Source organism: Lutra lutra, chromosome 15, assembly GCF_902655055.1.
Source record: "Lutra lutra chromosome 15, mLutLut1.2, whole genome shotgun sequence".
Taxonomy (NCBI): domain Eukaryota; kingdom Metazoa; phylum Chordata; class Mammalia; order Carnivora; family Mustelidae; genus Lutra; species Lutra lutra.
Window position 1 is genome coordinate 35,855,963 of NC_062292.1, and position 26,389 is coordinate 35,882,351.

The 26,389-nt window shown below is 40.9% G+C and overlaps 1 protein-coding gene, 1 long non-coding RNA gene and 1 pseudogene across 2 annotated transcripts in view; 2 read left to right on the forward strand and 1 right to left on the reverse strand.

Annotated features, from left to right (window-relative positions):
* LOC125086034 (uncharacterized) overlaps positions 1-26,389 on the forward strand; it is a 37,532-nt gene that overhangs the window by 3,338 nt on the left and 7,805 nt on the right. The window contains exon 2 of the long non-coding RNA XR_007123077.1: positions 4,477-4,560. This is a non-coding gene — a long non-coding RNA (uncharacterized LOC125086034). The remainder of the gene's footprint in view (positions 1-4,476; positions 4,561-26,389) is intronic.
* The window catches only part of CR1 (complement C3b/C4b receptor 1 (Knops blood group)), a 193,589-nt gene continuing 172,816 nt past the window's right edge, over positions 5,617-26,389 (reverse strand). The window contains 6 exon segments of the mRNA XM_047705076.1: positions 5,617-6,910; positions 8,409-8,484; positions 9,462-9,482; positions 14,274-14,480; positions 16,810-16,986; positions 18,141-18,368. Of these exon segments, the coding sequence (XP_047561032.1) occupies positions 6,760-6,910; positions 8,409-8,484; positions 9,462-9,482; positions 14,274-14,480; positions 16,810-16,986; positions 18,141-18,368 (860 nt within the window). The 3' untranslated portion in view covers positions 5,617-6,759.
* LOC125086029 (peroxisome biogenesis factor 2-like) lies at positions 22,840-23,812 on the forward strand (annotated as a pseudogene).

A 26,389-nucleotide genomic window follows, 5' to 3' on the forward strand; every position in this document is an offset into this window, starting at 1 on the left:
AGAGATTTTGTTTTAATAATCTTAGACACTAGGAACATGGTGGGGTTTGCCTCTAAAGGAGGGAGCTACAACTGTCTGCCCAGAAAACGTCCTGTCTCAGGCAGTGTGAGCTGTGATAGGAAGTGGAGCTACTGTCTGTCCCTTAGCCTTGAGATCATTTCAGTGACTTATTTCAAAGGGAGAGTGTTGACATTGAACATCCTGTAGCCTGGACAGGAATAGAACTCAAGAGCCAAGGCTTTGAGTGAGTTTGGGCAGTAAAGGCTCCTGGTGCCTGCTACTCCCCTAAAGATTTTTGTCACCCCGCCCAAGTGACAAAGAGGAGAGCATGGAGAGTATGCCTGTTTGTCCACCAGGTTTGAAGCTGTGTGCTAGATCTCCTTTAAGGCCTCATGAATGGCACTAGGGTGGAGGGAGGGGTGTGGGGATGTCATTAAACAGAGGCCAACTTGTGTAAAATTAATCTGAATGCCAGATGCTTCTTGGCCTCCTAAATTAGTGTATTTCCATCATGCTTTTCAGAGAAATGGGCCTGTGAGGACTCTCAGAAAAGGCTTTCCACTGTCACAGTGAATTACACACTAGGTTAGCTGTGAAACGCTGAAAGAGACTGCCTAAACAGAGCAAAGATAAGCCATCTTTTTGATGTTGGCCCTGGGAGCTGTGCCACCTCCGTTTGTACCTGGTGAGCACCTGCCAGACAGTTGACCTTCATATTTAGCTGTTACTGGCAAGAACATTCCAGTGATAAGCCACACCCCACGCAGGGAGGGATTCTGAAACCAGGAGGTGCAGAGATGGCGGCACTTCTCAGAAGGAAAGCATGTTCATTTTGTTTCCTCTTGGCTTTTGAAGGCTTTAAAAAGTAAATATATTACAAACCATGTTCCAGACATAGATTTAGAAGGAAAAAAAATCTTTTATTCCTATCCCATTGTAGTGAGAAAATAGAACATACCATTTAAATGTCATAGACTTTAACTTACACCTCACAATTATGTGTACACAAAAGGAAATGAGAAACAAAATTAGATTGTTAGCACTAAGAATAATCGTGGAGACCTGCTTCTTGGATGAAAAATGTAAGGCCAGAGGTTAACAGAATTACTCAACAATGCAAATGAAGTTAGACAAGTCAGTATTTTACCCATAGTTAGTAGAAGCAGTATTTCCCATGGATCACTGATGTCACAGGCAAAAAAATCTCATGAATTCCTTGAAATTCAATGGCATGGTCATCAGATACTGGTTAATCACAATACTTACTGACCTACTGCATTCTGGGGGGATAAAGGAATTTACATTTTTTTCTTGTGGTAGGGAATTTTAATTCTAAGAAAGGCCAATTCCCATCAGTTAATTTCTAGCCCTTGTTTAAAATGTACTTTTTCAGAAACTCAAGACCTAATATATTTCCCAAAGTTTCCCCAAGTTTCAACTAAGCAAAACCATTGAGGATCTTTTCATATATTCATTGGTTACTTGCCTTTCTTTTATTGAAGGCCCGGCTGGATATCCTTTGCCCATTTACAGGGAGGAGAGGTGAGGAGGTTTGGTCTTTTAGTTTTTTACTCTCTAAATATGCCAGTTACCCTTGTCTATGATATAAGTTATAATTTGTTCCTCCTAGTTTGTCAGTTGACTTTGTTAATGCTGTTTTTCCCCCTTTTTTCTATGATTTTAAAGAAAACTTCCAGTTGATGTCCAGTTCCCTCTTTATATTTATCAAGATAAGTGTGGCACAATACACTTGAAAAGCAAACCAGAATTACACAGTAGTTAGCAGTCGTCATATGCAAGTCTATTGTTAACTACCCAGAAAGATTCTGGTATCTTCTAGATCGTTAGCATGGCCGATCTGTAAGTGGGTGGACCACTTACGGACTCCAGGACCACTTATTTAGAGACCTGTACATTTATGTTGCAATTCTTAAATTCAGGGTTTCCTAGTTTATTGGGTGTATTCTGAATCTATACAAAAAGTAAGTCACTTGCTTTATAATAAAATCATCCTTTTATTTAAGTTAGTATGTTTTAGACACACAGTACAAATTGCTTTTGAAATAGAGCTTAGGAAATACCCAGATCTCATTCTTTAAGATGTTTCTCTTGAAAACCTCTCCCCCTTCTGTCTAAACAGAAGACACTGGGGTTGCTTCAGCATTGCATATAATAAACAGAAAATACTTTTTTCCTAGTGATAGCAAAAACGGATCTAGCTATATTTTTCTGTTCTAATAGATTTTGCTCTACAGAAGAAAAAGTGACTGTTAAGAAAGATATGTGTATAAAGAAGCAAACATGTATGAAGAAAGGTTAGCAAAAAATCAAAATATTAACAGTGGTTATCACTGAATAGTATAATTACGTGTGACTTATTTGTTTTTCATATCTTCCTCCTGGATTTTGATCCTCTCGTTAATGAGCCTATTCCCTAGTATGAACATTTATTTGAAAGTGAGAAAGGGAAATCACAAACTTGTAAACAGAAATCCAAAGTGACGCCGTCTTCCTTTACGTAACTGAGACTATTTATAAACCCTGAGTGCAGTCTTTTCCCCTTACTAGCTGAGGTGTGCATTCAGCAGTGGAGAGCAGAAGGACTGACAGTAACCCAGGCTAAGAGGAGGGAGTTTTATGGGCTCCTGGGAGCGTGTCAGCATCTTCTTGGGCACATGTCTGGTCTCTGCGAGGTCACGTCTGTCATTGGATGAGTCTCACATCTTACTCTGTTGATTAGGCTCCTTTCCAACGACATTGTGATTCAAGGTGTTCCCCAGCTCTGTGGTACTTTGTCAAGGAAGGGCACTGAAATAACAGGATATTTTTATTCAGGTGAGAGCATGGTGACAAGGGAACGGCCCACAAATTTGCTGCTTAAAATGGTGATACTAGCATTACACATAATTACGAGTTCAGAAGACGTGTTTCTGCCCTCCTTAGTGGTTGCTGTGTAGGGCCCAAGAAAATACGGCCAAAGTTGAGACACTGAGTAGATAAGAGAGAGATTAATGAAGAAGTTGACCTTTCCTCGTCACCTTTTGTTGCCAAAGGAAAAGTGTTCTCACAATTGAGCGACTAAATAGAAAGAGCCTCGTTCCAGAAACATAGAGGTGTCCCCCATAACACACGAAATATTTCTGACTCTCTTTTCTGAGCCAGGCCACGGCAGGGAGAGTAAACAGGAGCTGGTAGTTTGGACGAGGCTCTGCCTCCAGGAGCATGTCCTCCCCCTACTGCAGTCACGATTTCCAGAAGATACCATATAGTCCAAGATGTCCAAACACTTCCCTGGCCATGCTTCAGGCCAGGATGACTGTCCTCCCACCAGGGGACAGATCCCTGCAGAGGCCCAGCCGCTCACCTGACACCCCCTATTATTACTGCTACCTGATCCCTCAGTGTTCCTCTCTCCGCCTCACAAGATTGCCCAACATCATTTGTTACCTGCGTCATCTTTGAACATTCTCATGTCCTTTAGCACGCAGCTGTGTCTTTGGAGTCTGCCTCTTTACCCGTATTACCCTCTCGGCCCTTGCCCCTGGCTTGGGCGCAGGGTGCAGATTCTGACTCATTCCTTGTCTACCGTATCTTTCCACAGATGATCAGCCCTGCTCCTGGAGAACATTATGGCCAAAATCCCAATCTTAAAAAGGAGATTGGAGACAAACTCATTAAGGACTTCCTACCATTTAATTTAAAGTTGATCAGCAGTCAATGTACACAATTTTACGTGTACCTTGATATATAAGAATGTTCCAGAAAAAGTTGAGGATACATGAAAAGTTTGATAAATTTATCTTCAACAATTTACCGTACACTTCTCATTTGATTAAGTCTATACTTAGATTTGGGGGAAATTTAAATGGGAGTCCTTACTCTAAGCTAGTTTAGCATGGCAAAGAAAATGTATACATACAATATTGGCACATTAAGTGAGTGATCAGTGTTTGAGGACTGAGCAAGTCATGAGCGTAGTAGTGCTAACAGGCAACAATGATAAATGAAATTTTGAATACTGTGGATATAAGTTTATATACAGTTTGTAATGGTGCAAATCAAACTAGGATTTAATATACAGTTAATAAAATCCCAGTGTATAACCTTGTAAAGTATGTGAATAAGCTTAGGATTATTAGCCATTGGATGGAGGTTTTTACAGGTAGTTTTTCTATTTATATTTTTCTGGTATTTTCTATTATTTTCCTAAGCACATATTACTATTAAAGAAAATATTCTGAAAATGGTAGAGATAGTATGTGCTATGAGTGCCAAAGACAGACATTACTTTGCACCAGAACATTTGGGGAGAGCTGCTTGGGTGAGTGAATTCTGAGCTGGGCTAATGCAATTTTGATCGGAAGAAAAATGGTCAAGTGTTTAGGTAGGTACCCTGGCAGGACTGAGGAGAAATCAACTCATCTTTAATTAATTTAATTTAATTAAAGTTACTTTGTGTGTTTCTGTTGGTGACAGGTAGCACAGTGGGCTTTGAAACACTTTTGTACAGCTTTTCCTTCAGAGTAAAGGACAAAGAATACTTCAACCCAAGAGCATAAGGTAAAGCAGCATAATATTCTCTGTCTTATTTTATCTTAAAATCTCCTGCATTGTTTGACTTCTGTTCCCATACATATGTTATTTGTGTTAACATAGTGTTCTTTTCCAATGCAACTACTGGAATAACATTAGAAAAAAATTACTCTCCTAGAAGGTCACACCATGTCCTGACTTCTATATCTTGTGGATCTACCAGTTGGGTTTCCCCAGGTATATGCTAATGGTCTTTTGAGAAGAATCAGCTGGATGATCATTAAAGCTTCAAAAAGTAAATTAGCAATTCTGAATTTTTAAAAAGCAATGCCTGTTTCATTTGCTTTCATAAACAGCCATGAAAGACAAGCTATGCAACAAAAGCAAAGTGAGTAAAAGCCCGATAGTAAACAAGGGATTCACACATTCTAATTAGGAGAAAGTTGACCCTACCTTCTGTGTTTGTTTAGAAGATCTGAATTGCGTATATCATGATTAACTATAAATGCCTCTCCCACCCCTTTACCTTTTTCTGTGGTCACTTCTGTCTTCTGTTGAATTTAAGATTTCTGACATGTTTGTTGCTAAAAAATGGCTGGTTTAGGGGCACCTGGGAGGCTCAGTGGTTTAAGCCTCTGCCTTCGGCTCAGGTCATAATCCCAAAGTCCTGGAATCGAGCCCCACATCGGGCTCTCTGCTCAGCGGGGAGCCTGCTTCTGCCACTCTATCTGCCTGCCCCTCTGCCTGCTTCTGCCTACTTGTGATTTCCACTCTGTCAAATAAATTAAAAAAAAAATCTTTAAAAAAAATCGCTGACTTAAATTAATGCACGCTGATATATATATGGGAAAGAGGACAGAACGGAAATTTATTTTAAAATGTGATACTTTTGGGCGCCTGGGTGGCTCAGTGGGTTAAAGCCTCTGCCTTCAGCTCAGGTCATGGTCCCAGGGTCCTGGGATTGAGGCCGGCATAGGGCTCTCTGCTCGGCAGGGAGCCTGCTTCCTCCCCTTTCTCTCTCTGCCTGCCTCTCTGCCTACTTGTGATCTCTCTCTGTCAAATAAATAAATAAAATCTTAAAAAAAAAAAAGTGACACTTTTGCTTCTGTTTTCTAGAAAGGGGCCTAATCCCTTTAATGGGCTTTTGTGCTGGTGTTTCTAACAGTGTCCTAAGAATCTGGATAGGAAGAAATTTTAGGATACTTGGGCATAGCCAGAGTAAGCAAGGACTGGGAAAATTGCTCTGTATGATAAAGAAATGTGGAATTTTGAATTTACAAGAAAACCAAGAGTCAAAAAAAGGAACCCTGAGAACATGTTAAAGATTTTAACAAAACAGACAGGTGTCTAATGTGGGAGAGGCCTAGGAAAAGGGTGGCAAGGCAACCAAGGTTTACAAGGGGACCAAGCAGTGAGAAAATCAGATCATATGATATAGTTCAGGGTCTGGAGCTTTTCTTCTTAAGGACCACATAGTAAATATTTTTGGCTCTGGGAGCTACCTAGTCTCACCATCTGTGGCTTCTACTCAACTCTGTCGCAGAGGGAAAAGTAGCTATAAGTAGGCCAACAGTGGGTGAGGCTGTGGTCCAGTAAGCCCTTATTTACAAAAACAGTTACTTTTAGGTTCCATGATTTCTACTATTCAGTTCTACACTGTGTGCCCCTTTGGGTTGTAGCATAATCTCCCTTTTAACCCCAATCCTTCAGGAAACAGCTCAACATTTACTACACAACACCTGTGAGGCCAAGCTGGGGCTCTCAGTTCCTGGAATGCAGGCATGCGGTGTGGTGACAAGCCCCTGTGGGCGGGGGAGGGGCACAGAAGGGAGAGAGCAGATCCAGGAGGCCAGGTGAGGCAGAGAATTGAGTCAGAGCTGGGAAGCAGGAAATGCAAAGACTCCACAGGATCCTGAGGTGACCCTGTGCACTTAAGGGGAGTGGGGGACCTGGAGGCACACCCACGTGGCAAATGCTTGGGTTCCACAAGAAAAACAAAAGCTTCCCTCTCAAAGGTTCATGGCACCCCTGCACAAAAATAGAAGAATGCTCTGTGAAAACAGTGCCTGTGCACAGCGCAGATGGCAGTCCTCACCCAATTGCTGGAAACAGCCAGAATCCAATACAACAGCAACCAAAGCATTTCCACTTCCTAAAGTACCTTCTGACCCCCGGCCCCAGGGATCCAGCTAGACCAGCAACCTATGCAGATCTTGTTCTCATTTTTCAGTACTTGAGCTTTCCAAGACACGAGTTCAGGATATACGTGAGGTACCTGCTGTCTCTCTGATTGGTTTGCAGTGTCTGAGGCTTTACACTGTTGTCTTCTTGAGGATGTAAATGGATCATCTCTTTAGGTTTCCCATCTGTATTCTTGCTAATGGGCAGAAGAGGAAAAATAGGAAAATAGCTTAATTATATACATTTCAGTCTTGGAAGAAATTCGTCAGTGGCATTCACTTTGAAATTTAGGGCAGAATTTGCCGAAGTTTCTGAAATCTTTGTGAGATATGTAAAAGGAAAACATAACCAAATCTCCCCTTTCAAGACTAAGTCAAAACTCAAAGGAGGAAAAGCTATGAAAACCACCCTGTACATTGTGTCAGAAGAGTCTGAATTCTTACAGACAAGTGTCCATGCCTAAAGCACCACTTCCTTCCACAGCAGTTCTGACAGGCAAATAACCCTTTACCGCCTGATTGTGACATTGAAGCCTCTCAAGGTCAGGGGCCCTGTACAGTGGGTCTGACCCAAAGCTTCCTCTTCTGCTTTAGTGAAGGTAGAAGTTCTGTGTTCTGTCCAATTAAGGTCCACAGTTTGGAGAGCAGCAGTCCTTGTCATGAGGCATAGGAAGACTGACAGTATTTCCAAGGATTTAATGCTTTGAGATGCCAGTAACGATCACGTGTGAAGAACGATAGCTCACATTTTCTGACCTTCATCCTAAGTGAGGCACTGTGTTAAGTGAGCTTGGAACTACTGTCCCTATTTTACAGACAAGGAAAATGAAGTTCAGAGAAGGGAAGTGTCTCCCTGGGGGTTTCATAGTCAGTAGCTGGGAGTGAACACAGCTCTCACTGCTCACAAATCTTGGGATCTCACGTGGTGTGCTGCTCTGCCTCTTCAAGGGCTAAGTAAGCACTTCCCTGACAGAGATTAAATGAGACATGATGCAATACTGGTACCTTTAGGTTTGGAGTATGTGATGGTATTAGGGATTTCAGGGTGGAAGCACAAAGAGTTAAGTCACTTGGCCACTTGCCAGTACTTCATTACTCAGTTACTCTTTACCCTTTCTTAGAAATTACAAGGAGGGCATCCCTTGAGACAAAGAGCAAGAGTGAATCAGGAGCCAAAGTTTTCAGAGGGTGAGGAAGGGCAACTTGAGATCCTTGCGTGAGGAAGAGCAGATTTTTATACCAACAAGTGTTCCAGAGCAGCTTCCAAGGCACAATGACTAAGTGGTTATCTGAGGAATGGCCTAGAAGGGGTCTTGGATGATAGGTGGTACATGGAGTGAGAGAAAATACAACCTTAGAGTATGCTGAATGAATGGCTATCCAATTGAATGATGGTGGTAATGAGGTAACAGAAAATATGTATTGTTTTCTTCTCTCAGTACCTGGCACAGATCTCTGAGACGCTTATATAATTTTAAGTATCACTTGAAAAAAGTGTTATTATCTTATATATTTCTTTTAGTGTGAATACTTCTCTATAATGTACATCAAGGATCTTCTTTATAATTATGAATTATTACATCTGTTTATGTAGTGGGTTTTTTTTTTTTGAGGTTTTCTTTCATTTCTCCTTGGCTTTGAAGAGGAGGCAGGTACAGTCATAGACATTTTCTAGGACAATATGGCTATGCTTACCTTTTTTTGCGCTTTACAATTATCCAATAAGAGCCAATGACAGATGAAAGAAAGAAGATCACGCCAAAGAAAATACCTAGGCAGTAAAACAGGGTCATTGAATGCACAGAAAATATAACCCATACATTTTAAACTCTAAACATCTAGTCGCACTCAAAGTTGCCAGTGAGTTCTTTAAATGCAAGTATAAATTCTACTTTTAAGAAACACCTCACAATGGGGTACCTGGGTGGCTCAGAGGGTTAAGCCTCTTCCTTCAGCTTGGGTCATGGTCTCAGGGTCCTGGGATCAAGCCCCACATCAGGCTCTCTGCTCAGCAGGGAGCCTTCTCCCCACCACCCCCGCCTCCCGCCTGCCTCTGCCTACTTGTGATCTCTGTCTGTCAAATAAATAAATAAAATCTAAAAAAAAAAAGAAAGAAAGAAAAGAAATACCTCACACAGGCTTACCTTTAGGAGTTTCCCTCTACTCCTGGTTTAATCTAGCACATTAGTCTTAGGGTTAGGGTCACTGATAAAGTGTGAGCAGGGCAGTCTGTAACCTTTAGTCCACAGCAGCCTTTCAACAGCTAGGTGACAACAGCCCTGGAGCTCCTGGCCTCGGCGCTGGAGGGCCCTGCGCTCCCGCCTTGTGTAAGGCCCAGGGACGAGCTTGCCACAGAGTCTGCCACCAAACCACTTCTCTTAAATGGGCTAAGGAAGTTGGTCTTTGTGGCTTCCAGTTTGTGGGAGTGGGCGTGATACCATCCTGAGGAAACTTCCTGGGTTATAAACCAAAGAGGAAGTAGGCATCTCCAGGTATGAACACGAAGGATGATTATTCAGTTGTAACAGTTTAAAGCCAGTATAGAACCTTCCGTCAAGGACACTCACTCTGTATGCCTGTGAGGATACCAGTCTTGCCACACTGTGGCCTGAATTTTGACTTACTTTCCTTCTAACCGAAATTGTAATGTAGGAGACACTGATCTCTCCTTTTAGGTTTCACTCGTGTAAGTGCATACTTACTGTTCAGGGTGCGAGAGCTCCTCATCCAGCCCTTGCCAAAACTTACCGACTATGAGAGCACTTGTGCCTGAGGGAAGACAAAAGCAGGACAGCGTCAGTCTGGCCCACGGCGGCGTGACCAACAGGAGATCAGTCACTGACGATTCTTCCTGATTTTTCAGCACACGGTCTGATGTTCTTCTAGTATTAAAAAGCCATTGGTTTCCCTCATGCAACCTCATTTTATCTTGTGCACTCAGCAAAGTGTGTTTTTTTTTCTTTTTAACTTAAAATTTTATCATAAAACAATTACAGAAGAGAGTTTATAGAACAGTATAAATGAAAAAAATCACACAGGATTGTACTACCCTGAAAAATCCTTTACTAGGTAAAACTGTCCTAAAATTGTGGTGTACATTTTTCTAGCTGCCTAGGCCGACTATGTCTGCCTCACTGATTTTTTCCTGCATTCAGCTCCAGAAAGCTGTTTCTGGAAGCTTATGATTTCAGGATGCCTCTAGTAGGTCTTCAGGGACTAGAGAGCCTTAAATTAATCTTACTGTTCTAGGGCTTCTGTCTCAACCTGTTGGCTCTAAAAAGAATCAGAAGAATGACAGATGAGGGGCGCCTGGGTGGCTCAGTGGGTTAAGCCGCTGCCTTCGGCTCAGGTCATGATCTCAGGGTCCTGGGATCGAGCCCCGCATCGGGCTCTCTGCTCAGCAGGGAGCCTGCTTCCTCCTCTCTCTCTGCCTGCCTCTCTGCCTGCTTGTGATCTCTCTCTGTCAAATAAATAAATAAAATCTTTAAAAAAAAAAAAAGAGAAGAAGAATGACAGACGAGGGTGCAAGTCTGGGTGTTTCAATCAGTTTAGCATCTTCCTTTCGTTCTAATCATGATCCCCCAGGGTCCCAGGATTGAGCCTGGTATAGGGCTTCCTGCTCATTGGGGAGTCTGCTTCTCCCTTTGCCCCTCCCACTGCTCATGCTTCCCCACCACTTTCAAATAAATAAAATCTTAAAAAAAAAAAAGAAGAAGAAGAGGGTGCAAGTCCTTGGAGTCAGATTGGCTCGGTTAAAAATCAGTTTTAACTACCAAATAGCCATATATTTTCCATGTTCCTTGATTTTTCTATATCTCATTTATCCTACCTGTGTATTAGAGATCACAGTACATCTAACTCATAAAAGCATTCATTTCCTAAATATTTATTGAGAACATATGAGCTATTTAATTCTGGGTACTGGGGACACAAGTGAAATAGACAAAAATCCCTGCCCTCGTGGAGCTTTCATATATCTATATATGTGCTTAATTATAATCATTAACTTGCTCAAGAGCTCACAGAATTAACAAATGTAAAGGACTCAGAGAAGTCTTTGTCATAAAGGAAGCACCAATAGATGGATGGATATTAGTTCTTGTTTACCGCTTGTAATATATATATCTTTTTCTTCATCACAAATGTAATAGTATCCAAATAATACAGAAATATGTGAAGTAAAAATAAGAGTCCCTATAATTTTTCTCCTGTACTGTTAAGAATTTCGCTTACAACTAGATGTCCCATCAACAGGTGAATGGATAAAGAAGATGTGGTATATATATATATACAATGGAATATTATGCAGAAAAATGAAATCTTTCCATTTGTAATGACGTGGATGGAACTAGAGGGTATTATGCTGAGCGACATAAGTCAATCAGAGAAAGACAATTATCATATGATCTCACTGATATGAGGAATTTGAGAGGCAGGGTGGGGGGTCATGGGCAAAGGGAGGGAAAAATGAAACAAGATAAAACCAGAGAGGGAGACAAACCATAAGAGACTCTTAATTTCTGGAAACAAACTGGGGGTTGCTGGAGTGGAAGGGATCGAGTGGCTGGGTGATGGAAACTGGGGAGGGTATGTGCTATGGTGAACGCCAGCCATGAACTGTGAAAGACTAATGAATCACAGACCTGTACCCCTGAAACAAAAAATACATTGTATGTTAATTAAAAAAAAAAAAAGGATTTGGCTCGTAACTTATTTAGTGGACTTCTCTTCCTAGAACATCTGTGAAATGAAGTCTCAGGATGTAATAAGCCAACAATTCTGGCTATAATCAGTATTTATTGAGGAAGCATCAAGTGATTCCTTGTCTTTTTTTTAAAATTTCTTCTTTGCCAGTATTCTCTGGAGAGCAAAATTGCTTTGGCTGAGAACTACTGATTTTTTTATAGTATCCTGAAATGTTCTGGTACATTCCTTTCTGGAATATTTTCCTGTGATCTAAGTTTTTATGTATTTATAGCGTCTTTCTCTCTAGCTAATACTTCAACAGTGGAACGAAGTATTCAAATATGTCAGCTTGTATGATCATCGCAACCACCACTTGTATGTTCGTGAGAACACTATTAACCCTTCATTATATTTGCACAGAGATCTCATCTGGCTAATGTCTTCAAATTTACTTTTCCAAGTATGTAAATTCGAAGACAAATTTGTTGACATTTTATGATTTTCTCTATGCTATCAGAAAGCTCAAAACGCTGCCCTTCCTTTAGCTGTTTCATAAATATTCTTATATTTTACCTTAGCTGTTCTATGGTCACTTTTTAAACTTCTCTTTATTCCATCTGGTATTTATTATAAGATAAAAAGAAAGGGTCGGGGCACCTGGGTGGCTCAGTGGGTTGAGGCCTCTGCCTTCAGTTCAGGTCATGATCCCAGGGTCCTGGGAAGGAGTTCTCTGCTCCGGCTCTCTGCTCGGTGGGGAGCCTGCATCCCCCTCTCTCTCTGCCTGCCTCTCTGCCTACTCATAATCTCTGTCTGTCATATAAATAAGTAAAATCTTTAAAAAAAAATTTCTTCAGGGGTGCCTGGGTGGCTCAGTGGGTTAGGGCCTCTGCCTTCAGCTCAGGTCATGATCTCAGGGTCCTGGGATCGAGCCCCGCATCGGGCTCCCAGCTCCATGGGGAGTCTGCTTCCTCCTCTCTCTCTCTCTCTGCCTGCTTCTCTGCCTACTTGTGATCTGTCTGTCAAATAAATAAATAAAATCTTAAAAAAAAATGTAATTTCTAAAAAAAAAAAAATTTCTTCAGTGCTACCTTATAGCATTTGGTCATCTTTTCCTTTCCCATGGTTTGATGTCTGTTATTATGTTTTATCTGCAAGATACATTTATTTTATTAATATCTGCTTTGTTCCATTTACTTATGAAAGTAAGTTTATTTTTTGTGCTGGCATAAAGTAATTCAGGTATTGTGGCTTTCTATTTTCTTTTACTATCTGGTATGGTTACTCTTCCAATTATGTGAATTTTCTCTCTCTCGCAGACACATCTTCAGAATTCTCTAAAGGCATCCAGTTGGTTCAACAGTGAGATTTTTGCCAAAGAAGTAAATATAATTTGACATTAAGGGAGTGTCAAATTTATAATTTGGAAATATTATGTGAGTCAGCTTAGTTAACATGTTTAAGGGATAAACTATAAAAAATAGATCTTGAACAATCTTAGCATTCAATCATGTATTATAACAAAGAGTTATAAGAGTTGTGGAGGGGGGCGCCTGGGTGGCTCAGTGGGTTAAGCCGCTGCCTTCGGCTCAGGTCATGATCTCAGGGTCCTGGGATCGAGTCCCGCATCGGGCTCTCTGCTCGACAGGGAGCCTGCTTCCCTCTCTCTCTCTCTCTCTCTCCCCGCCTGCCTGCCTCTCTGTCTACTTGTGATCTCTCTCTGTCAAAATAAATAATAAATAAAATCTTAAAAAAAAAAAGAGTTGTGGAGGGCAGCTTCGCATTAATTTTGATTAAAGATGATTATACACTGTTAATTTTGCTCAATAGCATCTTGATGTGTACAAATTTAGGATTTAGGGTTTTCTATCTTATATCACTCTCTAGTTGTTAGCAGAGGGGTACTCTTCTACTGAGCTCAATGATACATGATATCTTTTTTTTTTAATTAACTAATTTTTTAAAATTTGAATTAAATTTAGTTAGCATATAGTGTGTTCTTAGCTTCAGGGGTAGAGTTTAGGGATTCATCAGTTCTATACAACACCCAGTGATCATTATACCAGGTGCCTTCCTTAATGCCCATCACCCAGTTACCCCATCCCCCCACCTGCCTCCCCTCCAGCAACCCTCAATTTGTTCCCTATAGTTAAGAGTCTCTTATTGGCCTCCCTCTCCATTTTTAACTTATTTTATTTTTTTTCTCTTCCCCTCTGTTCATCTGTTTTGTTCTTCAATGAATAAAGAAGATGTGGTATACACACACACACACACACACACACACACACAATGGATTATCACTCAGCTATCAAAAGAATGAAATCTTGCCATTTGCAATGACGTGGATGGAACTTTAGGTATTATGCTAAAAGAAATAAATCAATCAAAGAAAGACAAATACCATATGATTTCACTCATATGTGCAATTTAAGATACATGATTTCTAAATCTGCTCTATCCAGCTGTACCAGCTTAAAATCCTGTATACCAGTGAGGGAGACCAACTATCTTGTCTCTGCACCTTGGAAAGTGCTCTCTCACTCATGTTGAAATATTCTTGAAGACCTGCACTACCATTGATGTGCTCCTGACTTTTAAGGCCCCAAGGCTATGAACAAATCATTACTGTGCCATGCAATCAACAATAGAGTAATATAGACAAAAAAGGTTCAGAGGGGTTCCTGAGGAGAGATGGATGGGTTGAGCAGTGTGAGAAGAGTGAGGCTTGCCTTACTTTCATTGCAAGGGCTTTCTGGGAAGAATTAGGAGCTCCTGTCGTACTCCTTAGCTCTTAGCAGGTGTTATAAACATCACACCATATTCAGTGACAGTATTGCAGAATGAATGAATAGTAACCATGACTAAGGAAGGACCTACATTTCTTGCAGCTCCATTTACTAGATGTGCATATGGCAAGAGGAGGGTTCCATGTGTCTTCTGCCTGGCATTGGCTCTGGGGACTGCCTTTCAGAGTATACCCATCCTCACACTCGAAAGTTATATTATCTCCATAGTGATACACTTTTCTCATTTCCAGCTCCTTCCGGATTCCATTCATAAACTCTGGGATGATACATTTTACCTCTGAAATTAGAAAAATCAGAAGGAAATTGACATTTTATTGTTAATTGTTAATTGAAACTGACATAGTGGAGAGATCTATGACCCCAAACTGCTTTGCCTTCAGCAAAGATGTCATGTTTTCAATCAGGAACTGTTGACACCCACCCAACATCTTAGGATTTTAAATTCTCTGACTTTCATTTCTTGGGTAAAGTAAGAGAATATGGAATGTGTTATGCATCCACTTTTAATTATTGATACCTCTGTAACTGGGGAAAGATTGGGAGATATGATCACCATGTTCTAACACTGGATCCACTTTGGTCACCCCATAAGGAAACAGGAATATCACATTAACTCTCCCTAGGTATATGTACATACTCGTATTTTGCTTCTTGATTTAATGAATGTTTCTGGCTCATTTCTATGCATAGAACAAAGAAGCTAGTAAATCATGATTCTAAATTCAAAACATAATTTTTCTACTTTTTCTTCTTTGTTTTGCTTTTTTTTTTCTGCCCAGCTATCGATACCTTCTTCAGCTTTAAGCAAAGCCTGCTTTTTAGTTGTAATTATTCAAACATGAGGCTAAATTATTCTTTTCTGTATAGGAACCAACAAGATAAAGTGGTATTTCCCAAAGTATGGTCTGTGGTCTTCCTACTTCAGAATATACTGATGGGTTTGTTAAAAGTAGTCCAAACTCCAGTTCAAAATGTCAGAATCAGAGTTCTTAGGAATGACGCTTGAGATCCTAATCTTAACAACGTTCCTGGCTGATTTTGCTCATGCTAAAGACCTAGAATGACTGCTATAAAGCACGTTCAAAGAGGACAGTTATTAAGACAAAATGAATTTTACTTGAAAGCAGCTGCCAAGAGAATAGAATATTACCCTTTTATTTTCAGGAGAAGAACCTTCCTAGAGTCTTGATTAGAATACTTAATCTTTGAAGTATTCCTTGACCCTCCCTACTTCTCCAGGCGACTAAAGCAAGGAGGGGTAAGCGTTCCTATTTCTGCAGAGACACAGGGACTCCACAGTATATGCACTCCATTCTTGTAAATAAATACAGGAGGGCCATTTACACCTCTGTAGAGGACCTCATTTTCTTTCTCTAAAATCAGAGTGTGGCTAGCCAAGGACTTCTGAGACTTTTCGGTTGCGGAGCGCCCTCTGGCCCTATAACCACCATGGCAGCCATAGGACTAACTGCTCCTTTACATTTGAAACACAGGCATGCCTGAAATCCCTCCTACCTCATCCCTGCTCTTAGTTTTCTAAAAAGAAAAGAAGGGGGACAAAGAGCAAATTGCTAACTTACTCCTGTGCAAAGTCAAAAGAACCACATTTGAAAGGAGACAGAATACAGTGCAGTGTTTAAAAGCATGCGTGGGGGGCACCTGGGTGTCTCAGTGGGTTAAAGCCTCTATGTTCGGCTCAGGTCATGATCCCAGGGTCCTGGGATCGAGCCCTGCATAGGGCTCTCTGTTCGGCGGTTGCCTGCCTCTCTGCCTACCTGTGATTTCTGTCTGTCAGATAAATAAAATCTTTAAAAATAAATAAATAAATAAATAAATAAATAAATGTATGGGTGGGGCAGTGGCCCAACGCAGGCACCACCACCCACGAGCTGCATACCATGGACTAGTTACTGGGTCTCTCTCTCAATTCCCTCTTCTGTAGAATAGCAAGAAAATCCCAACTCATCAGACTCCATGAGAGATTAACACAAATAATTTTTATTAAAGACCTCAGTACCATGCTTAGTCACAGAATATTTTTAATCCCAAATTTTGTAGTTTTTAAGAATATTAACAACAAAAGATTTTAAGTCTATGCAAACACAGACAGGAATAAAGGCAGTAATTCCTGGCACTTGTTCTAGGGAAGAGATGAAATAAGCACTTCACCTTTGGTCTTGGAAGTTATAATAAGGACCCATATTCAGTAATTCCAGGAATTAATTGCTCTCAACCTTGCTCCATGCTTCAATTTTCCTTACAAAAAAAAAAAGTGTACTTCTAGTCTCTTATTTAAGGTATTGGTGAGGACCACTTGTGACTCTCTGAGATCCTTCAGAGCTAAGATACATTATTAGTTAAAAGCCCACAAATCATTTTAAATTGGTGTTTGATGTCTACCGTATTACTGGAAATTCCATCAGTTCATTCTACTACTTTGGTAGAACTAAGAGTCCTTGGGTAACCTCCTTCCCATCTTTTTTTCCCCCCACTTTTCTCCCCCCTCTATTGACACTCATTTCACAATCTTCTCAGAAAGATCTCTCAGTCTTATCAGCCCCGTGCATCCATTTTCCATTAAAAAACCCAACAAGAATAATAAATACCTTTGCAAAAATGATCAAATTGGCTCCAGGTTCCCTGGTTTGTGCAGAATATGAAGGCTCTTCCCACCAACAAGTAGCCTGGGTCACAAGTGTAGTTGACAGTCATTCCAGGAAGATATGGAGATGCAGGTCTTTCAAGGTAATACCCATTGTGGATCTTGGGCAGATGGGGGCATTCTAAGAACAAGATCCCCCCCAAACACAAGAAAAGACATTCACTGAAACAAAGAAGTACAAATACGCCAACATATCTAATAGCATGTTTGACTCTTAGAGACACAGGAAGACCCAAAGCAGGCACTACTTATTTCCCAATCAGTGGGAAAACTGATTCTTTAAATGTAGACCTTTAGCCTGTAAACAGGAACACCTGTATTCTCCTCCTGCAAACTGCAGCAGATGGGAGTACCACCGGGGTCTGCAAAGGACCACTTTGGTGCTACCTGTCCTCACTGGTGCACAGAGCTGTTTCAAGGACCAGGACAGCCACGAATGAGCCCCGGATTGTACAGATATTGTCATTTAATGCCAGACTAATATGTAAAAGGAGGGAGCTGCCCAGAGCACAACCTTGAACTCCACTTCTCTAGGACGTCTTGAGTGCCTGTTGCTAAACATGAGACGAAGGGTCAACAAAATGCAGTCACAGGCTGAGCAGAACGCTTAGAAGGAACAAAAGCAATACAAATGCCTGCCTTGGAGTTTCTTTAGTCATTTCCATCGCATCAACTCTAAAGTAAAATACAGCCATCAACATGTGCTTTTTGCTCAGCACACCCATCTATCCAATAGAAATACAGCTGGGTTTTTTTTTGTGTGTGTGTTTTTTTGTTTGTTTGTTTGTTTTTTTAAAGTAGGCTCCATGTCCATTAGGGAGCTCAATGTGGGGCTGAACCCACAACCCTGAGATCCAGACCTTGAGGTCAAGAATTGGCCGCTCCACCAACTGAGCGACACAGGAGCTCTGAAATGCAACTTGTAATAGAGATGGTACGACAGAGTGTTTTCTTTGGCATTTGCTTTTAGTGCTTGAAAGTAGTCTATGGAAAGTGTGGGCCTCACTGATTCTTCCCATTGTCTCCCTCCTTCTCTTGTCACTATCCCACACTCCTCACCCCAGAAGGAAGGGCCATCAGAGGACCAGCAATTGGGACACAGCAAGGCACATCTAGAACACACCTGTCATTCTCCCAGTAGGTTAATTCTGTGTGCCTTACTTTTATAAGAAAGCCACATTCCCAAGCCAAAATGACTGTCCCCATAGAAATAGGGAGGTTCTCACCTAGATATTCTGATCTAGATGGGACATAGGGAAATATGTATGCACTGACCTGTAGAACCAGCAAGCTCGCAGTGAGGGGCAGGGCCACTCCAAATCCCGTTCCCTTCATCGTCACTTGTGCAGCGGAGGGTGCTCTCCCCGATGAGGTTGAAGGTCATCCCTCTGGCTGGGTGGTGGTCACACATGTAAGTAATTTCCTTTCCATAGGGAAAGTCTCCCTGAGAAGGTCCGGTGTGCTGCCCATTAAGGATAGAGGGAGGATTTGGACAAAAGATTTCTGGAAAGAAAGCAAGAGCTTTAGTTTTCATTAGCATTTCAATCAACATGATCCTACCTCCATGGTACCCTGGGACTGTATTTTTGCAGTGGGAACACAACTACGGTGGGTGGATTTAAATATGTAAGACTTGTTCTTTCGGAGAAGTAACTAACTGAAGTGAGACTTTAATTTCAGTTTATTGTAAAAGTCCAAGACCCTTCAGGTAGCTAAGATTCGATTGGAAAGGTAACTAATTTGTTTTTTAGCAACTGTTGTTGCTGCTTGATGTCTGGCATAAAGACAGTCTTGGGTTGACACTGGGGGTATAAGACAGATGAGGTTGGCCCTCAAAGATCTGAAGTTGCGAAGAAATCTTAGTGAATCTTTATTAAACATAGACTATCGTTTTCAGCAGATGTGTTTCTTTTTTTTTTATTTATTTATTTGTCAGAGAGAGAGGGAGAGAGAGCGAGCACAGGCGGACAGAATGGCAGGCAGAGGCAGAGGGAGAAGCAGGCTCCCCGCCAAGCAAGGAGCCCGATGTGGGACTCGATCCCAGGACGCTGGGATCATGACCTGAGCCGAAGGCAGCTGCTTAACCAACTGAGCCACCCAGGCGTCCCAGCAGATGTGTTTCTTGATGATTCATGACCATTATCATCTGTATCAATACCAAATACACAATAGCATATACACTGATTCCTACTGGGCTCTTCAGAGCCAGATCAAGTGGCTCTAGGAGTCTTTTCTTTTGTGTTTTTCTTTCTTCCAATTGACCGGCTGTCATTTCTTTCTGCTTTTAGTCTGTTTCTAGCAGTTCTCTCCCTAAAACTAATTTGATGCTTTGAATCTGATATGAATTTAGGAATAGATACCCAAGCCTGTCAGAATTGTGTGAATAAACAAAGTGAAGGCCTTCATACAACGAACAGTGATTGATTTCTCATATCTCGATTTTATCTGTTTGTATTTATCGAAAGCTTACTTATGTATTTACCTTCAGATTTATATGTCTCAGGAAGGTAGAGTTTTTTGATATCTGAGTTTTATTCAGGTTGGATGTTCTTATAAAGTTCCATCACAATCCCATAAGATGTCCTAATAGTTTTCTAGCAAGATATTTTAATAGAAACCAGATTAAAAGGGTGATTCACAACTGAATGAAGGTGGTTCTGTACATTACATTTCTATGCACCTGTGCTTCAAAAAGTAAGTAGATAGAATCTTGGAGGCTGCTGAGGATCCAAGGGAGTTGGAATTCAAGGGAAGGGGCTGGCGGGGGGGAATTGCCCTACCCACATTTGCTGCAACTGAGGAAAAAGCAAAACTGGAGAGAGCCAAACATGGTGGACATGCACCAGAGAGAGAATTTGCAGAGGTCCAGCCAACCTGATGGGAGAAGCAAGCACCCATCCAGGCAGGGCAGAGAGGAGTTTGGAGGCAGAGGAGAAGGAGGATCTTGAGGAACCAGCTCACTCTTCAGGGCCAGAGACTGCCCTCACAGAGGAGGTAGAAAGCAAAAGTGCTGAGTGATTGACTGAACCCATTTTTCTCCAGGCGCACAGATTTCTGAGAAGGGACCTTTGCAACTCTGGGTGCGGGGTTGGGGTGGGGTGGGCCGGGGTGGGGGGCAGACAAGAATAACAAAGGTCATTGAAGGAACCTCTTCCCTGGCCATCAGCTTTGGGATTTCAGCAGGGGGTTTGCCCTCAGATCTCTGGCAGTATCCCAGCTTGAGGATTCTGCCACTGTTGGGTTGGGTTGTGGGCACCCACAAAGCAACAGGTGCTAAAACCACACCTTACCCAACTCTGCCATCAGCTTTTTCTACACCAGCTTTTTTTTTTTTCTTTTTGCTTTATTTATTCATTTAACAGAGAGGGAGAGTACAAAGCAGGGAGAGCAGCAGGCAGAGTGGGAGGGAGAAGCAAGCTCTCTGCTGAGCCAGGAGCCAACTCGATCCTAGGACCGTAGGATCACGATCTGAGCCGAAAGCAGCCGCTTAACAAACTGAGCCACCCAGGAGTCCCTACACCAGCTTTTTAAAACCAATGCTCTCCAGTGCAGCCCGGAGCCAATGCAGGTAAAGAGAAACCAAAAACTTGAGCTCTAGCGCCCCCTTCTGGAAATCAAAGGAGTGGCTTCTAATTGCAAGTAGGTTGAACTGCAGTAAACAATTAAAGTATATGCTACTTTAAATGGGATGGCAGAGACATTTTGTCAAACGCTATGAAAAATCACAGGAACATGGTATGGCAAAGAGGAAAGGGTCATTCTCCAGTGATCGATCACAAAGGCATGGAATGTTGCAATCTAAGTAAGAATTCAAAACAGCTGTTAGGAAGAGATCCCGTGGTGAGCTACAAGAAAACTCTGAAAGTCAATTCAGTGAACTCAGGAATAAAATTAATGAACAGAAAGAGTTATTTACCAAGATGTGGTGTGTGTGTGTGTGTGTGTGTGTGTGTGTGTGTGTGTGTGTGTGTGTGAATATTATACAGCCATCAAAAAGAATGAAATGAGGGCGCCTGGGTGGTTCAGTGGGTTAAAGCCTCTGCCTTCGGCTCAGGTCATGATCCTAGGGCCCTGGGATCAAGCCCCGCATTGGGCTCTCTGCTCCGCGGGGAGCCTGCTTCCTCCTCTCTCTCTGCCTGCCTCTCTGCCTACTTGTGATCTCTGTCTGTCAAATAAATAAATAAAATCTTTAAAAAAAAAAGAATGAAATGTTTCCATTTGGAACCATGTGGATCAAGCTAGAGTGTATTATACTAAATGGAATAAGTCAATCAGAGAAAGACAAATACCATATGATTTCATTCATATGTGGAATTTAAGAAACAAAACATGAACATATGGTGTGGGAAACAAACAACAAAGAAGGTGGAAGGAGACAAACCATAAGAAACACTTAAAAAAAATATTTATTTATTTGAGAGAGAGAGTGAGAAAGAGCATGAGGTGGGGGAGAGGGAGAGGGAGAGACAGACTCCCCGCTGAGCGGGGAACCTGATGCAGGCCTCAATCCCAGGACCCTGGGAACGTGACCTGAGCCAAAGGCAGACGCTTAACCAGCTGAACCCATAAGACAGACACTCTTTAAGGATAGAGAACAAACAGGATTGATGGAGAGAGGTGGGTGGGGATGGTTTACATGGGTGATGGGTATGAAGGAGGGCACTTGTTATGATGAGCACTGGGTTTGTATATAAATGATAAATCACTGGATTCTACTCCTGAAACCAATATTGCACTGTATGTTAACTAAATAGAATTTAAATAAAACTTTGAAAAAAAGAAAGAGTTCTTTATCAAAGAGATTGAAGTTTTTAAAAAGAACCAGATAGAACTAAACCACCCTTTTATTTATGCACACTAAAATTTTCTATTTCTCTGAAACAAATAAACAAACAAACCAACAAACCAGACAGAAATTCTGGAGATGACAAATTCAATGAATCAGATGAAGATTAGATTAGAAAGTATTGGAAATAGGACAGATCAGATTTAGAACAGATTAGTGACCTGGAGGATAGAAATTTAAAGATAACTCAGAAGAGAGAGGACTAAGATTTTTAAAAAGTGATGAAACCCTATGAGAGGTATTAGATATGAGAAAAACAAATATAAAAACAATTGGTCTACCAGAAGAGAGGAGAGCAAGAATTATCTTTAGAAAAATAGTAGCTGAGAACTTCCCTATCATGGGGAAGGAATTAAACATACAAATCCAAGAAACTAATAGAATACCCTATTATCTCATTGCAAAAAGGCCCTCCCCAGAATATCTTGTAATGAAGCTGCCAAAAATCAATGATCAAGAAAGAATCTTTAAAGCAACCAAGGGTAAAAGAAAAAAAGTAACCTACAAAGGAAGCCCCATTAGGTTACCAGTATATTTCTCAGAAGAAACTCTATAGAACAGGAGTGAGGAATGATATATTCAAAGTGGCGAAAGAAAAACGGTCAGCCAACGTATGTTTTCTAGCAAAATTAGCCCACAGATATGAAGGAGAAATAAAGGCTTTCCCAGAAAAAAACTGAGGGGGGATCACCACCACCAGACCTGCCTTACAAGAAATGTTGAAAGAATGTCTTCAGCTGAAATGAAAAGACATCAGTGAGTGACATAACAGCAAGTGAAAGTACACAAAGGTGAAAAATAAAACAGAAAACCTTAACTCTATTGGAATGGCATGTTAGCCACCTATTTATAATATAAAAACTTACAGAAAAGAACATTCATTAGAACTGTATCTACTATAATTTCTCAATGAATATACAACATGAAAAGAGGTAAACTAATAACAAAAATATAAAAAGCTTAATAGGTGAAGGAAGATAAGGTGTTATCAGCTCTGAAGCCTGAGAGGTCTGGAAACCTGGGTAATCCAGGTTCAGCTAGGAGAAGCCACGCTTCTCAGAGAACGTTTCAGAAAAGGTGACATGGAATGGGTGTTTTGCAGACTCCTAAGAGACCTTCAGAGAAGACATGACTTGCAGAGAAAACATGGAGAGGACAAACAGAGTGCTAAGAATAAGTCAGCAGGATGCACTTAAACTTAACGAGGCTCCGGAGCAGCTGGTTTGGCCCCATGCTTTCATGGATGTAAGCCAGGTCCCTTCGCCCACTTTGAGCCAAAGTTGAAAAGGTTCTTGTGGCTTTTCTTGTGGTGATTCACCATTTACTCTAAAAATGCAACTGTGGGACAGTCCATTTTGCATATTCAGTACACAAGCGATGTTTCCTGGAAGCCCAGGCCATGGCTAGAGGAGCACTGGTACCACCTGTTTTGAAACCACCCTTTGGTGTCATTTGGGAAAGTGAGGCAGTGTGTGAATATTGTGGTTGACTTTTGAAATTACGTGGGCTGATTAATATCCTGATTTTCCTTCAGAGGGGCAAGTTTGCAACTTTGACAGAATGTTTGGCATTCATTCTGTATGTCCCAAGCCCTGAAACAAAATGCGAAGTTAGGCTGTGAGTATATGGCCAGGGAAATTCTCTGGTGTGGTTTTGCTGAGTTTTGGGTTTTTCTCTCTTACCATTTATTAATATCCAGAAGTTGAAAGCTAAGTGATCTTCATGGTGTATTCCTCTTACTGGTGCTCCTAACAGTGACAATACATTAGCCACCAGTGGCAGTGGGCAATGTTCTATGTGTGGAGAGTGCCTCCCGCCCATGCCTCACACCATAAGTGAGCATATCTTCTGTTCTGCTGTGTGAAGAGTAGTTTCTTCTTTCACAGGTATTTTTCTTGTCCTAAGTGTGGCACAGATGTATGTAGTCTGCAGCCACTGAAATCAGGAATGGAGATGTCAGAAGTGAATGCTCTTTAGAAACTAAGATTGTTTCCTCTGAGAAAAAGTTTTATGTTCAAATCCTTAATATTCATCATCCTAAGCAAACTGTTTAGGTGTCTTTTATGAGAGGATGTGCTTCTCAGCTACCGTCTTCTGTTCCTCTCCAAGCATGACAAGATTCCAATCACTAGGAACCACATGATTCTGAATATATTATGTAAACAATAGTTTATTTTTCTTTAAATCATTCCATTCAATTCTTTTTTTTTTTAAACATTTTATTTATTTGACACACAGAGAGAGATCACAAGTAGGCAGAGAGGCAGGCAGAGAGAGAGGGGGAAGCAGGCTCCCCGCTGAGCAGAGAGCCCAATGTGGGGCTCGATCCCAGGACCCTGAGACCATGACCTGAGCCGAAGACAGAGGCTTTAACCCACTGAGCCACCCAGGCGCCCCTCCATTCAATTCTTAATATCGAGAATAATGGACATTTTTTTTTTGGTCAGACTACTAAAGATCTTCTTTCATTTTGTTCCTTCCTAGAAAGATTTTGGAGACTCTAGGATGAATGTGTTTTTATTTTCAGAAATGGAATTATAACATCATAATCTGACAATGATAAGACCCTGGGGTTTTGAGCTTTTAAATTCTAGTGCCCCAGTTGTAATTTTTAGCTTTTATCCAAACCCAGTTTTTGAGGGGTTCGGTTGGCTTCATTCTCAGGCAAAATGATGGCCACCAGAAGCTCCAGACTGATGTTCTACCAGCTTTCTGATCCCCTTGGAGTGAGAGCTTCTTGCATACTAGTTCCAGCTAAGTTCAGGACCTCACTGTCATTGGTCTGCCTGGGATTACACATTTGTGAAGCAGGACAAAAAAGGACTACTCTTGATTACTAGATGTGTACCTCATGGACCCATAATAGGAGAGCAGGCAGTTCACCACAGGAAACTCAGGTGCCATTAAAAGAATAGTGGATGTTGGGCAGGTAAAAACAACAGATCCCTAATGGAGTCTACATTTGCCTTTTTTCATATCAAAAGTCTGTATGCATTCTTTAATTTTACCAATGATCTGGGTTGATCAGGACATAAGTAACTGAATGGTTGACTTTCACTGCAGATTTAAAAGGATTAAATAAATCAACATTTTGTTATACCAACAACAACAAAAAAGATAAGGTGTTATCAACATAAAAAGGACTAATTTCTCTATGAGACATTTTGTATAAGCCACCTAGTAAACCCAAAGCAAAAATCTAGGGTCATGAAACACAAAAAATGAGGATGATCAAATCACCATAGAAAACCACCATTTTGCAAAATAGAGGGGAAGAAATAGAGGGGAAAAGAAACAAAGGAGGAACAAGAGGAACAAGACAAGCAGAAGGCAGATGATACGAAGGCAGTAGTAGTAAGTCCTTATGTAGCAATAGTCACTCAAAATACCAATGGATGACTTCACCAGGCACAAGGCACAGAGTAGCTGAATGGATAAGAAAGAAGACCCAACTATATGCTGCCCACAGGAAACTCATTTCAGCTCTGAAGACACACATAGGCTCAAAATGAAGGGACGGAGAAGGATATTCTATGCAAATGGAAATTAAAAGAACGTGGGCATACCCATACTTTACATAACACAAAATAGACTTCATGCCAAAAATGATAACAAGAGATAAAGAAGGTCATTATAAGGGGCGCCTGGGTGGCTCAGTGGGTTAAGCCGCTGCCTTTAGCTCAGGCCATGATCTCAGGGTCCTGGGATCGAGTCCCGCATCGGCTCTCTGCTCAGCAGGGAGCCTGCTTCCCTCTCTCTCTCTCTCTGCCTGCCTCTCTGTCTACTTGTCATCTCTCTCTGTCAAATAAACAAATAAAATCTTAAAAAAAAAAAAAAGAAGGTCATTATAAAATGATAAAATGGTCAATCTATGTAGAAGATATAATACATAATTATATACATACCTAACATTGGATCACTAAATCTATTAGGGAAATATGCAGAGATCTAAAGGGAGAAATAGACAACTGTACAATACTAGCAGGGCACTTCAGTTCCTCTATATGAGCAATGGTTAGATCAGAGAGAAAATTAACAAGGGAACATTGGACTTGAACCATACTCTCGAATAAATGGACTTGACAGATAGATATAGAACATTCCATCCAACAGCGGCAGAATACACATTCTTCCTGAGTGCACACAAAACATTTTCCAAGATCACATGATAGGGCATGGAACAAATCTCAGCAAATTTAAGATGACTGAATTTAAGATAACTATTTTTTTTCTGACCTCAATAGACATATTTTTTTTTTTCTATAAATCTACAATAAGAGGAAAACTGGAAAATCTATGTGGAAACTAAAAACTACATGGAAACCAAACAACCCACTTCTGAACAACCAATCGATCAAAGAAGAAATTAAAGAGGAAATAGAAAAATGATCACAAGATAAATAAAAATGGAAATAACAATATATCAAATCTTATGGGATGCCACAAAGGCAGTTCCCCGAGGAAAGTTTATAGTGATAAATGCATATATTAAGAAATTGGAAAGATCTTAAATAAACAACCTAACTTTACACTTCAAGGAACCAGAGAAAGAAGAATGGATTAAGGCCAAAGTTATCAGAAGAAAGGAAACAATAAAGTTCAGAGTGGAAATAAATGAAATAGAGAACAGAAAAATAATAGACAATATCAACAAAACTAAATCTGGTTTTATGTAAAG